The 13,971-nt window shown below is 40.8% G+C and overlaps 1 protein-coding gene across 5 annotated transcripts in view; it reads right to left on the minus strand.

Annotated features, from left to right (window-relative positions):
- Positions 1–3,717: 3,717 nt before the first annotated feature.
- SLC44A3 (solute carrier family 44 member 3) overlaps positions 3,718–13,971 on the minus strand; it is a 98,549-nt gene continuing 88,295 nt past the window's right edge. For 3 of the 5 annotated variants that reach the window (XM_065841668.2, XM_065841666.2, XM_065841669.2), the window contains 4 exons: positions 7,915–8,052; positions 7,210–7,446; positions 5,059–5,157; positions 3,718–3,973 (listed from right to left, as the gene is read on the minus strand). In XM_065841668.2, coding sequence (XP_065697740.2) covers positions 3,968–3,973; positions 5,059–5,157; positions 7,210–7,446; positions 7,915–8,052 — 480 coding nt within the window. In that variant the 3' untranslated portion in view covers positions 3,718–3,967. Of the gene's footprint in view, positions 3,974–5,058; positions 5,158–7,180; positions 7,447–7,914; positions 8,053–13,971 lie in introns of all 5 variants that reach the window. The other 2 variants (XR_010651640.2, XM_065841671.2) reach the window with 2 other exon arrangements.

The raw sequence follows: 13,971 nt of genomic DNA on the forward strand, positions 1-13,971 counted from the left end.
TGTAGAAAGTCCTGTCTCATTTGTTGTGCTACCGTTCTTAAAGACTAGATGCCACAGAAATTATTCCCAAATCAGCAGTGCCTTTGCCTGTGTTAAGGGTAATGTAGAACTGCTTGCTCTCTGTTGCAGTTTGGGTTCTTTCTTTTCCATGGGATTTAAACTAATAACCTTGTAAAAGTCTCTTGGGAGTGAGTGACAGTGACTTCACAGGAAAGGAATGTAGCTCCTTTACAGCAGAGTTCACTTCCCCGCTACATGACTGTGAGGCTGTGACCAGAAATACTGTTCACTAAATCCCTGCCCTTTCTCAAGGCAAATGAGGAACTGCACATTTAACAGCATGTCTGCTTCAGCCTGTAGCCTTTGCACCATCACTCTGAGGACTCACAATGCCCTTGCTTTAGAGCAGGTAAAGAGACATCCCAATCTTTGCGCCTGCTGGCCCGCAATCTGAGTCCTTTAGTTACTGACAGCAGAGCTTTACTCCTAAGTGGAAAATGCTTCCTTCTCACCGTGGAGTGTGGCTCTATTAATTTACCAGGACTGGTTTTAACAGAGGAAAAAAAAGAGTATGCTATCAATGGGGGCCACCATTACTGATCCTAACCCTTGTAAAAAAAAAAAAAAAAAAAAAAAAGGTATTTTAAATATATTTACTGCAGATTAAACTTACCTGCAAGTTCTGTACTTGTGAAGGATTCTTCCCTTGAGACTAGAAATTGTTTGTGCTTTGCTCCATTAGTTTCTATTCTCTTTGCGTCTGATGTGGTGATCTTTCAGTTAATCTATTTATTAAGTCTTAAGCTTATGTATTTCACAAAACTTAAATTTGAAAGGACCTCTGGAGGTCACTGATCAAGGCCCTGCACCTGAGGCAAGAGAATTACTACCAAGACGTCTGTTAAAACCTGCTCTTCTTGAACTCTACCATTTTCCCCCCTTCAAAATACTGGTATTTAACAACTTAGAACTATTGTATTGAATGCTGAAAGGCAGCGCTATGATCAACAAGAAAACATGTGTTGTTTTCACAGTTTGGGTGAAAGCAGGGTTTCTTTTTGAAAGCCTGAACCACACCCTCCTCTTTCTGAATCCAGAACTTACAGTTTAAACTGCTTGCACACATTTATTATGTACGTACTTGAACAGAGGAAACAACAAACTGCTCTCAGTATGCCTCTGCTCTTTCATCCACAGAGGTATTCAGTGGAATCATAACTGAATTAAGTGAGAGTTTGACGTAGACACCAAGCAAGACCAAAAGCTGAATGCTTAGTCATTTCTTGGTGTACAGACACCGGTAGTCCCCATCTCCTATTTTTAAGGATATAGTTATAAAAGTAACTTTCATACCTCTGAATCCAATCTTCATAGCGGCAGGAAAGGAGTCCACACAGTACTGGGCTGCTTTGTGGGGCAGATGGTGAAATACCACAAGTGACTTGGACAACCATCAGTACCTGAACTGGTACCAATACCCAAGCCCACCACCTCCTTCCAGCCCGCTCTGTAGGAGCCTGCGGGGAAAGGCAGCACTGAGAAACGAGCACTAAGCAGCATCAGCTTCTCTAGGGGTGCTTTATCCTTCTGCCTCAGGTGAGGACTCTGCTACTCAGGAATGCTACAGCTGGAGGTTGTTGACACAACTGCTGGTGCAATGTCTCTAAGGCTGGGAGGTCCTGTGTTGCACCTGAAAGCTATAAAGCTTATAAAGCTATGTTTTGTGAACAAAATTTAATTAAAAGATATACATTCAGAACTCTTCTGTAAAACTATTAATATAAGTGACTCTCAAAACATATTATCACAGTTGTAATTTCTGATTAGGGCAGTAGAGCATTCCTTAAATCCAACACACTCAAATACAGCTTAATTGGGATTTTTCAGTACCTTCCTCTTTACAAAGCAAACCAAACATTGTAGTAAGTGTCTAAAAGTACTTTCTCCACCCAGGAACTACAGTAAAGACCATAACACTGCATCACAATTGCAATGAAGAGAATTGCTGAGATTGGAAGGGACCTATGGAGGTCATCTAGGGATTGTCTGAAAATGAGGACATTCCTATATAAAAACTTCCCTCACTTTCTTCCACCAGGAAGTTCCTGAGGCAAGGGCCAAAACATGTAGTGTGAATATCAAATACAAATGGCAAAATATAGTGTAATAAGAACAGTTTGGTTTTTTGTTTTTTGCTTCCAAGTAAACCTACTGTGGCTTGTAAATTGGTAAACATCATTTTTACATTGTGGAGACACTACTACTTGGAAGTAATCTTAGCAGGACCTGTGGCAGAGGAAATGTTTTGCCCCTCTGTAAGTACCATACCAGCACACTTTCTCCTGGTGAGAGAGCTATTGCTTGTTCTGCGTTGATTTTCTGTTCCCACAGCATCCACAAGCCGGGCAGCAGAAGTACCCAAGCGTACAGTTTTAAATAATGAGAGGTAGTGAGTCACAGCCAGTAGATCATCAGTTTCACCTGCCAGGCAGAAAGTAATTAATCTGTTTCTTTCTCCTTTTCATCATCTATCCGATATTCCTCAACTTCTTGAAGCATCTCATATTTAACAAAAGTTAGTTAAATGAAGAATAAAAAGCAAGTGTTTAATAGCTTTCCCTAGCAGAGAACTAGTCTCCTTTCGACAGCAAGAGACCAGATACAGTATTTAGTTGAAACATTTGTTACTCAGGCCATCAATAAGCTTTTCTGTATGTCACATACTGTGACTAATGAAAGGTTTATCAATCTTCATTACGGCAGCTTATGAGTCACTTACCTGCAGTAATGTCTCACTTCCTATACTGTTATGTACTTTACTGAAATCCCTGGTTGAAGTCATCTTCCCATTCAAACCTCTCCTCAAACGAAATGTGAGAGAAGCTTTCGAACAAAGAAAATAAAATGACATGCCACCGAGTAAAATCTAAAACCACCCCACACTCAGAATGAGGTGGAGCCCACGAACGTGCATCATAACAAGGGTCCAGATACGAAGTTCAGTGAGACCTCAGAACTGCACACAAGAAAATGCTGACAGACTTACCAAGGTTTGTTCTTTTTTTAGTGTCTACACTTAATCACGTTCCTCTTCTGACTAAAGCCCTGACAGTCTCTTCACTACATTCCTCCATGATACTTTATGTTTCACATCCATGTTACAGCTAACATTTCTATAAAGTATTATTTATAACATCCTTTTATTTTTGTCCAGCCACTGCTCATCTGCTACTTTTTTGTCAAGCTTTAAATCCAGATACAAATTTTTCTGCTTGCTTTCAAAGGGAAGGCAGTTGTTTATTTATGAAAAAGGGACTATTCCTTATGTGCCCTTTGGAGAGGAGCCAGTGCATAGTTAATGATACTAACTTGTAAAAACACTCCCCAAAGAGTATGATTAAAAGAAAGACACCTACGTCATAACCATTAATTATCTTGACTAGAGAGAATTTCTACCAAGGGTAATTTCCATCGATGAGCTCAGCACTGTTCCTTAATTTGTTGCACCGGCTGTTTAGATATACAGAATAAATCAGGAAACAGTTATCTCAGAGTGCCTCCTCTACAAATGTTTCTATGTTTACTGATCCAGAGGTGACTGGGCCAGTGTTCCCAGAGAAGCACGGAAAAACCCCATGTTAGCTGACACACCAAAAAATTAAAAAGACAGCTCCATGACCTTGTCAACTTCGTATTTTCAGTCAGACAACATAGAAATTCACAAGGAGTTTGTTTATTAACAACTTTCAGCCCATGATAACAAGTATATTAATAAAAATCAGATGTGCTGACACACAAAATATATTATTCATACAAACATTGTGTGTCATTTTACCAGAGCAGAAGGTACATCAGAGACTTAGAGAACGAATACTTTGTCCTGGGGCACTGGTAGCCTTTACTTTTTTTTCTCTGACTGTTTTTGCTATTGGTGGTCTGACTTCATGCTTCGTGGTGCACTTTACATTCAAGTCTACAAAGAGAGAAAAAAGAAGTCAAATAATGCATAGCACTAGTCCTGTTACTGCATTTAAATGCCGTAAGAGTAAACTGGGAAAATAATTATGGTTCTTTTGTGTCTCAAATCCACAGTCCTCTCGCAGGGAATACCCCACCCCGGTTTCTGTGCTTGGCAAAAACATTACTGAAGAATGCAATAACAGACCCAAACAATGGAAAAATGAAATACAACCATCCCTCCCTGTAGCAATAAACTGAAGCAGTGCTCTGTAGCCCAACTGCCTATAGTAGAATGCCCACAAAACTGTGTGAGAGTTTGCTAGAGCCTGGTACCTCTTGAAAGGAGATAAAGAAAACCCACCAAGATCTGTCACAGTTGTGTCAGAAGTAGCCAGCAGGGCACAAGACAGAAGTAGTAGTGTCCAGCAGGTACAGGTGCTGGGGCGCTTGGTAGGTGCCGGTGCTTGGCCCCCCTGTGCTGGGGAAAATCAGTCCAGATTCTGAACTTGCTAGGGCAGCCTCTCAGGTTGGGCAATTTGCAATACTTTTTCAGATGTCAGTTAGTGAGCGTTTATTCTCAGGACTTTCCCAAGCCTGGGTGTGGGGGAACAATCCCTTCTGGCACTTCAGCTTTTTTACCCCAGCATAAAAGAGAGTAAGTAAATATATACATGGATGGAAAATAAAGAAAGAAGCAGGGTGGGGATGGAGATGGAAGACTCTGTTCTTACAGCTCTGGAACTTCAGCAGTTCCAATGTGAAATCCAGCAGCAGCCCACCACTCTTCTGACTTTGCTACAGCAGATATGTGAAGGACTATCTAAACAGGATTTATCTCCCATCCCTTGCCATTGTCTGATCTTTCTCTGCTGGGCACACTGGGGAATGGGAAGAAGGGTGAGAACAAATATTTGATCCATCCATTTTGCACAGAGGGTTTCCTGAGGAGGGAAAGCAATAGAAGGAAAAACAGGATACTGCATGTTGCTTGCTGTGAGACATCAGGAGATACATGAGAGTCTACATCCATTCTTCTTGGGACATAAAGCCAAACACATTAGCTGGCAGATAAATACATATCCCACACTCCTGTCTCACCATAGGTTGGAGCTCTGTCCCATCTTCATTGTCCTGGAAAGGTCTCGTGCTTCTGTGTCTTTGGCCTTCTGTTAACTTGTTACTCTGACTCACAAAAGTCTACAAGCAAAAACCAGGGTGAGATCATTTGTGAATGTAAACCATTATGTAAATAAAAAATACCTGGTGAAGGAAGATAATTAGCCCAAGGCTAAGAAACTGTAGCTGGTTCCTAACTGGAAGACACTGCATGACACCAGGAGGGACTCAGGAGAGACAGCAAGGGTGAGGAATGCTACTGGGAAGGAGGAATCAAGAATGTCTGTTGCATCTGCTGCCACAGGAATGAGGACACTGGGTGTCTGAAATCCCTCACCCAGCCCTCCACCCACTGCCGCATATTGTCCTGAGGGCCACAGAGCCTCCCTTCCACCCCCAGATCTTTGTAGCCCGACTGTAACACAGACGCCTCTAGTCAAATGCCTTTATGTCTTGGGAAACTCCAAGTTCTCGGCTACGTAACCTTACTCTTGATCATGCAATGGGGAGGAGTTTGGACGTGCTGCCCCCAGTTTTTCCATACAAGGTTATACAGCCTGTCCTGCTTGGAAGACTCCTTACCCCTGTGGCTAAGTCCTCTCTTCACCCAAGGCCCTAGGGCATAGCTAATTACAAGGAATTAAGACCAGACTTAAAGAGAAACTACCACAAAGTTTGGAAGTGGAGAAGGAAAAGCCTCTGTTTCATGAAGTAGAATTGGCTTAAGAACTATTTTAACATTTGGCAAAACACAGGGAGAAGAACAGAGGTCAAGGTTTTAGAGTTTTCCATTCAGTAACATATTCCTGTTCGGGACACGTGCTTAAGTACTGTTCTGAATCAAGGCCAAATAATATCTATCTATCTGCTTTCTTCCGTACAAGGGGTTAAGCCTATCTTTAGCCTACCTTTTTGTCGGTTTTTGTTTTCAACAAAATTCTGTGAAAATTACAGGGAATCTAACAGCAGCATTAAAACCAAAACAAAACAAAACCCACTTCTTCTGACACTGTCCTGAAGAGATCCATCCAGAAGATTCATATCATATGAGCTATTCTGGCTGCTGAGTTTGTTTTTCATGAATTACTAAGATTTTCTTTGTCTCATGGTTTATGAAGGAAAAGACAGAACTGGCAAAAACAGCATGAAAGGAAAAAAACATCTGCATCTTCAAATATTCTCTTAACATGAAAGCGATAGTATATATGTATTCAAATGCTTCAGATAGAGCTATTAATTAAAGCTCTCCATCACTATTAGCAACGTAATGATTCTCCACACAAATGCTTGTAATACAATACAGCATTTATGAGAGTAAAGACACAGAACAATCAGTCCAGAGGCAGAATAATTTAATCAAGAGACAAGACAGTATTTTGCCAAAAGAATCTGTATAGGGATGAAGTTTGCATTAAGCTTTTTCAGAACTACAGCATACATAGGATGTGGATGGCTACCTGATCTGTTGCTGGCAGCAAGAAGCTCCTTGTTCTTTACTTTTGCTTGTCACTGTACAGTAAGTCACAACAAATATAAACATCTAACCTTACAGCACCCTATGGGTCTTTGCAGCTAGCTTATCTATTTATTTATATTTGTTATTACCAAAAATATATTAAACACATATCTAGTAAGGCCTGCAAAGTCAGTCGTTACTTAGAATCACCAAAACATTCTGCTTGGAAGAGACCCTCAGGATCATCAAGTCCAACCATAACCTAATTCTAGCACCAAACCATGTCCCTGAGAACCTCGTCTAACTGCCTTTTAAACACCTCCAGAGATGGTGACTCCACCACTGCCCTGGGCAGCCTGTTCCACTGCTTCACAACCCTTTCTGTGAACAAATTTTTCCTAATATCCAATCTAAATTTTTTCCTAAATCAAATCTGCTTATAGGGTATGATCTAAAAGAAGGCAGCAGATCACAACTAGCACACAGGAGTCAGAGGGAACCACCTCCTTCAGTTTATAAATTCATATATGATTTGTGTCCTTGAGCCCATCTTGTTCTAAGGTGTTGGAAAGCTAACAGCACGGGTTGGGAGTTCAAAATACTACATCTTGGGGAAAGAAAAAGCCCCAAAAGCTCAGAATGGCTCACATATCTTTGCTGTTATCACTGAGGTTTACCAGCAGTTCCTGATCCACAAAGTATGGCTTCTCTGCAGATCCATCATTTGTTTCCATATCAATAGCAAAGCAAAGGAACATGGCATCTGCTGTCACTTCAAACACAGAGAGAAAGCTGTGGGACATCAGGTAGGCAAAAAATCCAATCAGCAACAGAGGCACTACCCAAGCTTGCAACTCGCGATGGTAGTTGAATGCCATCAACCCTCCAAAAACAGTAAAACACACAACAAACACCTGTAAAGGGTAGCAAGAGAGAAATGCAGCCTCATTAATCATGGAGAAATGTTTCTTAAAAAAAACCCTCCACCAACCCCTAAGGCAAACACATTACAACCAATATTTTAGCAGCACATCTCATCTAGGAGAAAGGTATGCAGTTTCTGGCATCACGTAATTGTCACACTTTGTGTCCTACTCAGTGTGTAAACTCTGTAGGGCAGAGGCAATCTTTTACTACATATTTATCAAAGATTCATTGCAATGGGAACTATAAAAGGGACGCCAAGGACACTGCTGAAAAGCAACCAAATAACTCTGTAAAGACCATGAGAAGGATTAAATTCCTCAAACATCTCTTATGAACTCATTTTACAGCATTGACGACACTGAGTTTAACAAAGATAAACCTTACTTACTTTGGGTGCAAGAAAAGAGAATCAAACCCTGATTTTTCACTTCATTCTTACACAACAGTACTCTTACCTTTCCTAAAAATAGCACAAAATCTCCAAAACAGCTAATGGATGCAAGTTTAGCAGAACTCTTCGTGAAAATCAAGACAGCATCCTTTGCTGACATACAAAAACTTGTCCCATTTATGGCTGTAGTTGTGTATGCATGCTGAAATAAGAGAAGATAATAATGCAGTAAAAAAGGACTCTTACAATCTAGATTTTACTTCGGCAAAATACAAAGCCTTAAACTCTAATTGAAAATACTGATTTTATGAATATAAAGAGTTATTTTGCATAATATGGCAAATTCTTTTTAAGTGACTATAATAACGATGCTTCTATTTTCAAATAGTTTTTCTACATAATTTCCACCATTAGCAATTGCTAGAATAGTGACTAAATAAATTTCTGAACACGCCCCTATCCAATTTATTTCAGAACACTGAAGTTCTCTACCCTAATTTTTGTTAATGAATATGACACAACTACTACAAAGCACTTACTTGCCTGGAGTCACACTATCCAAACTTACTTGCCTATTTTCTATGAATCTATCACCAATACTGCTGGTAAACTATGTAAGTGGAACAAATCAATTTATGTAGTTACCAAGTTATTTAAAAGTTGATGATACAAAAGCTTTTATACACAGCCCTTTCAAACTATTCATACACTACTGAAATTCAAGCTCATGGCTATTAGCCATAAAATAAACCTTTTCATGAAAGATGAAACCAATTGTGAAAATGACTGGAAAGGAACAGCTAAAGGATCCTGGACTAGACCGTGGGTGTTATGTCGCAAAAAAATCCAGAATTGAACAGACTATAGGGTCACTCACAGTTTTTTGAGGTCTTGAAAATTTTACAAGATTTCTCTTTGTGGAGACTTGCCAAGGCAGATGGGGAGCACAGAATATTTACCTTCATGAAGTGGATTATTTTAGCACTTGTTGTACATATCTTGACATATATGTCCCATTTATAGAACTCAACAAAGATCTGAAACTGTGTCCAAAATACCAGCTTAGAAAAACAGCACTCAAGATACCTGAAAAATATACGCTGAACTTTACCAGCAAGTCTTATGAGTAGTTTCCCTTTACTCAAAATATTAGAACGGTGATTATGCCACAAAATACTAGTTACATCTGGTACAGTCAGTAGGAATCACAGTGTACAAGGGATTACTGTTCTGAAAGAATTTATACACCCCAACATGTACTTGGTGCTTAAATTACTTCCTGTTTCACCTGGAAGTGAAAAAAAAATTACTGGCTTGCTGAAAGTAAATTATACCGGCCTACTGCAAAACAGTTCCTGTTCAAAAATCTGGTTTTTTCTTACTAATCAAAATATAAAATAGCTTCAGATATCTGAAGGCAGAGAACATTTATTTCTGCAGAGTCCAGTTTTACCCTATAGCAATTTTTGTAATGTACTGTAGTGTAGCAAAACTATATTGACATTATCTTAAAACATTGCAAAGAAAGAAATAATATGCAAAGATCCTTTGTCTCTTTATTGTGGATATTATTTATTTTCTATATGACAAGTGATTTTTTTTCCTCTGACTGTAAGCAAAAAGAGTAGAAGGAAACAGTGACATCCCGTAAATACTGTATTTGCATAGTAGCAAATACATCCATAAATGGAAAAAGTACAAATAAAGACCGTGGATTTATTGCCCACTCTAAGAAAAATCAAAGACTCCACTGAACTCTACAGAAACATGTAGAGTATCTGCATAAAAATCTGTTTAAACAAGCAAGCTCACTTCATTCCTAAATAGGAAACAATGCTTTCTGTGCTAACTTTGATCTATGCTGACACTGTTCCTGTCGCCAGGGAGGGCTGTAACAGGACCGGCAGACAGGTGTGCCCGTTGGCTCCACCAGGCACTGCTGGTGTCCACCAGGCAGCGGCTGCACCACCATTGCCTTCCCGGTTGCCTGCCCCTCTGAAAGAGCAGCACCCTTGTCCCCTACCTCACTCAGCCACAGCTCTGTCCGCAGCCCCCCGCCACCCCCACGGAACCCACTGCCCGCCAGCCTGCCCGCAGCAGCCTGGGCCCAGGACACGCAGCGGAGAGCGGGTGGTTCGGCAGGGCCAGCGCCAGCCTCACTGGGTGCCCCTTCCTCGGGACAAGCGCAGGGCAGATGAACTCCAGTCAGGATCCCTCTGTCTTCCGTCTGTAGCTGTCACCGAGTATTTCAAACACGGGTAGACTTATCTTTATAACATGCTGTGAGCTAAGTCTGTTCCATCATTCCCATTAATAGACAGGAAACTGAGACACAACGTGGAAAAGGGTTTTCTAAGTTTATTTCTGTCCCTTAAGAACTAAATCCACAGACCAGATCCTGATCTGGTGAGGTCAGTATAAATTTTGCCAATAAATTAATCAGAGATTCTGTATTCTTTATAAATAGCAAAAAATGTCCTGTTTTAAAAATCAAAAAGAATGCTGAAAATCCATGTGCACTTGTACAACAACTCTTTCCAAACTTAAAATAAATAACCATTTGTTTGCACACTAGAATTAGCCACATTGGTATCTGAGGAATGTGCAATGAAAAGAATTTCTGATATTTATTAACTAGAACAGGTATCTTGGAAAGACTGAAAATACTGCTGGAGACTGAATACTACCTGCATAGGGATTTGTCATGTTACAAACCAGTTGATAAAAAATGGCATTTATGACAATCACAACTTCAACAAATCAAATAAGTATCAACTAGTCATAACATTTAAGCAAGAAAGGCAGCCAGGTAATAATCCAAACTTGTAGATGGAATATGATAGAGACAGAAATGAGAGAACTGCTGAAGGCTACAAAACTAGTCCTTGTCACACATGAAGCAAGAATGTTACTAGTACAAGCTGAAGATCTTTTGGCAAAAAAATACATTTCTGGGAAAAAAAATATAAATATATTTGGAGGGTTTCTTGTTCAGCCTAAACTGTGGATCCATACACTTTCCTCACAATTCCTAAGTTTCCCATATAAACTCCATACTCTCATCCCATCCAGCCACACAGAAATCTACATGTACTCACAATATTTGTCTAACATTTAAGCAAATGCATGTTTCCATGAAACTCAGAGTTGCACACAAATGAGCTCAAATGACTTCTCATCCTTACCCATCAAAGAACACCTAACACGTGCAAGCTATTACCAATATTTGCAAATAATTTTGTAATTTGGACTAAGATGCTTAGATATTCCATTAATTTTCCAGTTGCAGAATATGTGCAACAACCCAATCCCTTGTAAAGAAAAGACAGTTGCGAAGGTTAAGATGGTAGAGGACCGACAGTTAAGAACCTGCTATCACTTAGAAGTAGGTTATTTAAATGTTTTGGGTTTGGTTCTTTTTTAAGGAACATCTTATCTTTTCCCATGCACAAAAGCTCTAGTGGACTTGGAAATGTTTGAGGGAAGGGCAGAAGGAATGATCCAAAAGGTATGGAATGTCTTCTGTCTGGGGAACAACTGAGTACACCAGGCTCTTCTGTCTGGAAAAGAGATGACTGAAGGAGGATGCGGTGAAAAGGCTAAAAAGTCAGGAGAAATGCAGAGAGGGTAGGTAGGGTTAGATGGCTCACTGTTTCTATCCAGAACAAAGACTAGGCAGAGGAAGCACCATATGAAGCAGTAGGGGCCAACTTTGAAAACAGATGGTATTTCTCTTCACTGTAAGTCTGTAAGCTGTGAACTGCTGGACAAAGGATGCTCTAGCTGCTAAAAGTTCACATGAGCTCAAGCGAGACTGGGAAAATTCAGGGAAAAGTAATCCACTGAGAGTTATTAAACACACAGAAAACAAACCCAGCTCAAGAAGTCTCTAGGCTGAAAATGGATTCAGAAGCAGCCACTGGGGACGGGGAAATAAACACTCACTCTACCTTAGCATTCACTCACAGCCGCTCTTGGAGACGGAATACTGAGCTAGACAGAGATTCAGTCTGGCCCAACACAAGGCCAATATTATGGGTTATATCTTTGCTTAATGAACTCATGTTTTACAATGGTAGTCTCTGCTATGGTGACAAGCAAGTAACAGTGGCATCGACAGTATGCCACTGCCCAGAAAGCGTGGGAGACAGTGGGTCAGGAAAAGTCTTTTTCCTTGTACCAGCAAGTTGGTACCATATCACCACCTTTGTGAAGAACACAAGCCTCCTCTGGCTTGGAGCCTAAGAACTAGACACTAGTTTCTCAGTGCTAGGATGAATAAATAAGGAATGTGAATGTTTACATATTTCCAAATACCACAGTACGGGGGGGAAAAAAAAAGGCATTTAAAGAATACATCCTTCTGTGCTTCCCAACACAGAATGTCAAGGGTCTTGGAAGAACTGACCTGCTAGTTTCATGAGAAAGGCGCTGTGGCTCAGATCCAGGCCATAAGTTCCCCAATTGTTGTGAATAATTGCTACTTTGTGTAACAGCTGAATTCCGTCCACCATTCTAGGACTTGCTTTAATAAAATGAGCTTGGGGAAGAGGATTGCCATAGCAACAATGCTCCTAAAAAAGGAGCAGGAGACATGCTGGTCTCACATCCTACTTTGGCTTTTTCTGCTCTGCTGGTATTTTCAGCCTAAGCTGATCTTGCTGCTGCCAACTCTCTTGGGGGCTGCCCTGGCTGGCTACACCCACTGCACTGCTGTGCAGCTCAGGCAGGACTTTTAAATGTCCAAGCTTGCAAGTGTCACAGCGGAATCCCCTCAGAAAACAAAATCCAGTAGCAAGAGGCAATGACATTTCTGTGGCTGCTGTACAGCAGTTAGCGACCCAGCAAGACAGATGCATCGTGTCTCACAGATAGCAGTGGGAAATTAGAGCAATGTGGACCTGTGAGGCCCCACCAAAGTGCTGAGGACATGTAAGACTGGAAGGGACTTTCAGCCACTCCAGTCCCTGGCTATTTCAGATTAGCACATTATATGATTTCTTCCCTTAAGTGGAGAGCTCCCTCTTAAAACTACTCAGGGCTTTTGTCTCTCTCAGCTCTTACATTTGGAGCTATTCCAGACCATTGTCCCTCTGGTCCTTAGGAACCTTCTTCCAACTTCCAGACATCATTTACTCACTAACAGCTTACATCTACTCACTCTTCTGCTGATCTTGCCTTGGCTCTTATACCCTCCCTACTGTTTCTCTTCTTGATATACTCATAGATGGCTAATGGCCTTGCTCTTACCATTCGCTTGTCACAGCAGACACACACCAGGATATTCCAGTTCCCCTCTGTGAGAGAAGCCAGATCACCTAACCAGCAACTGGTATAATGGCATTTATCGCCCTCTGTCTGGTACAAGTATTTAATCTCATACTTTCCAGACCGAACCTGCCCTTTCTGCAGCCTTGTTAAGTAAAGGCTATAGTCCTGTGGTTTACAAACACACAGAGAATATTCTCTTCCCCCACTTCTAACAAATAATCAGACAGCTAATATGCAAACAGTTGTTTTTGATTCTTAGGCTAATTGCCATCTATAATAAACCCTGCAATAGACTCCCCAATTTTCACAAGCAGTCTGAGAAGCACAACCTTCTTTTATTTCTATTACAACTTATATTTACAGGCTGGACCTACTGGAGAAGATCTTGTCTTTCAACTTTCCTACTTCTCTGTGTCATCTGCTCCCTCCATGGCTCTCATCCAGTGGGCAGGACCAACACAACTGTCTCCTGGGAGGGCAGCTGGCTGTCCTCTCCTGCAGTATCTCACTGCTACACCTACGATTTCAAGCACAGGGGGTCAACCACAAGGATCCTGCTTTAAGTGCCCATTGCATCATGATTACCAGAGTTGCTTACAGTGGCTTCTGCCGTTAGTGCGACAGTGTTCTCATTTGGGATTTCTGAAATACAAGCAAACTGAACATTTCCAGAGAGTTGTTCAGAAATTGCTCAAAAGCACTGAATCATTGGTCACTCACTTCATCGTTTTTTATTTTCTTTCCCTCTCTCTCTTTTCTATTTTTTTTTTTAAATGGGACAGCAGAGAGGAGAAAGGTTATCAAAGCAAGAATTAGTTAGTCTTGTTCATCCCTATTCCCTACATGATTC

This window comes from Patagioenas fasciata, chromosome 6 (genome assembly GCF_037038585.1).
Source record: "Patagioenas fasciata isolate bPatFas1 chromosome 6, bPatFas1.hap1, whole genome shotgun sequence".
Taxonomy (NCBI): Eukaryota; Metazoa; Chordata; class Aves; order Columbiformes; family Columbidae; genus Patagioenas; species Patagioenas fasciata.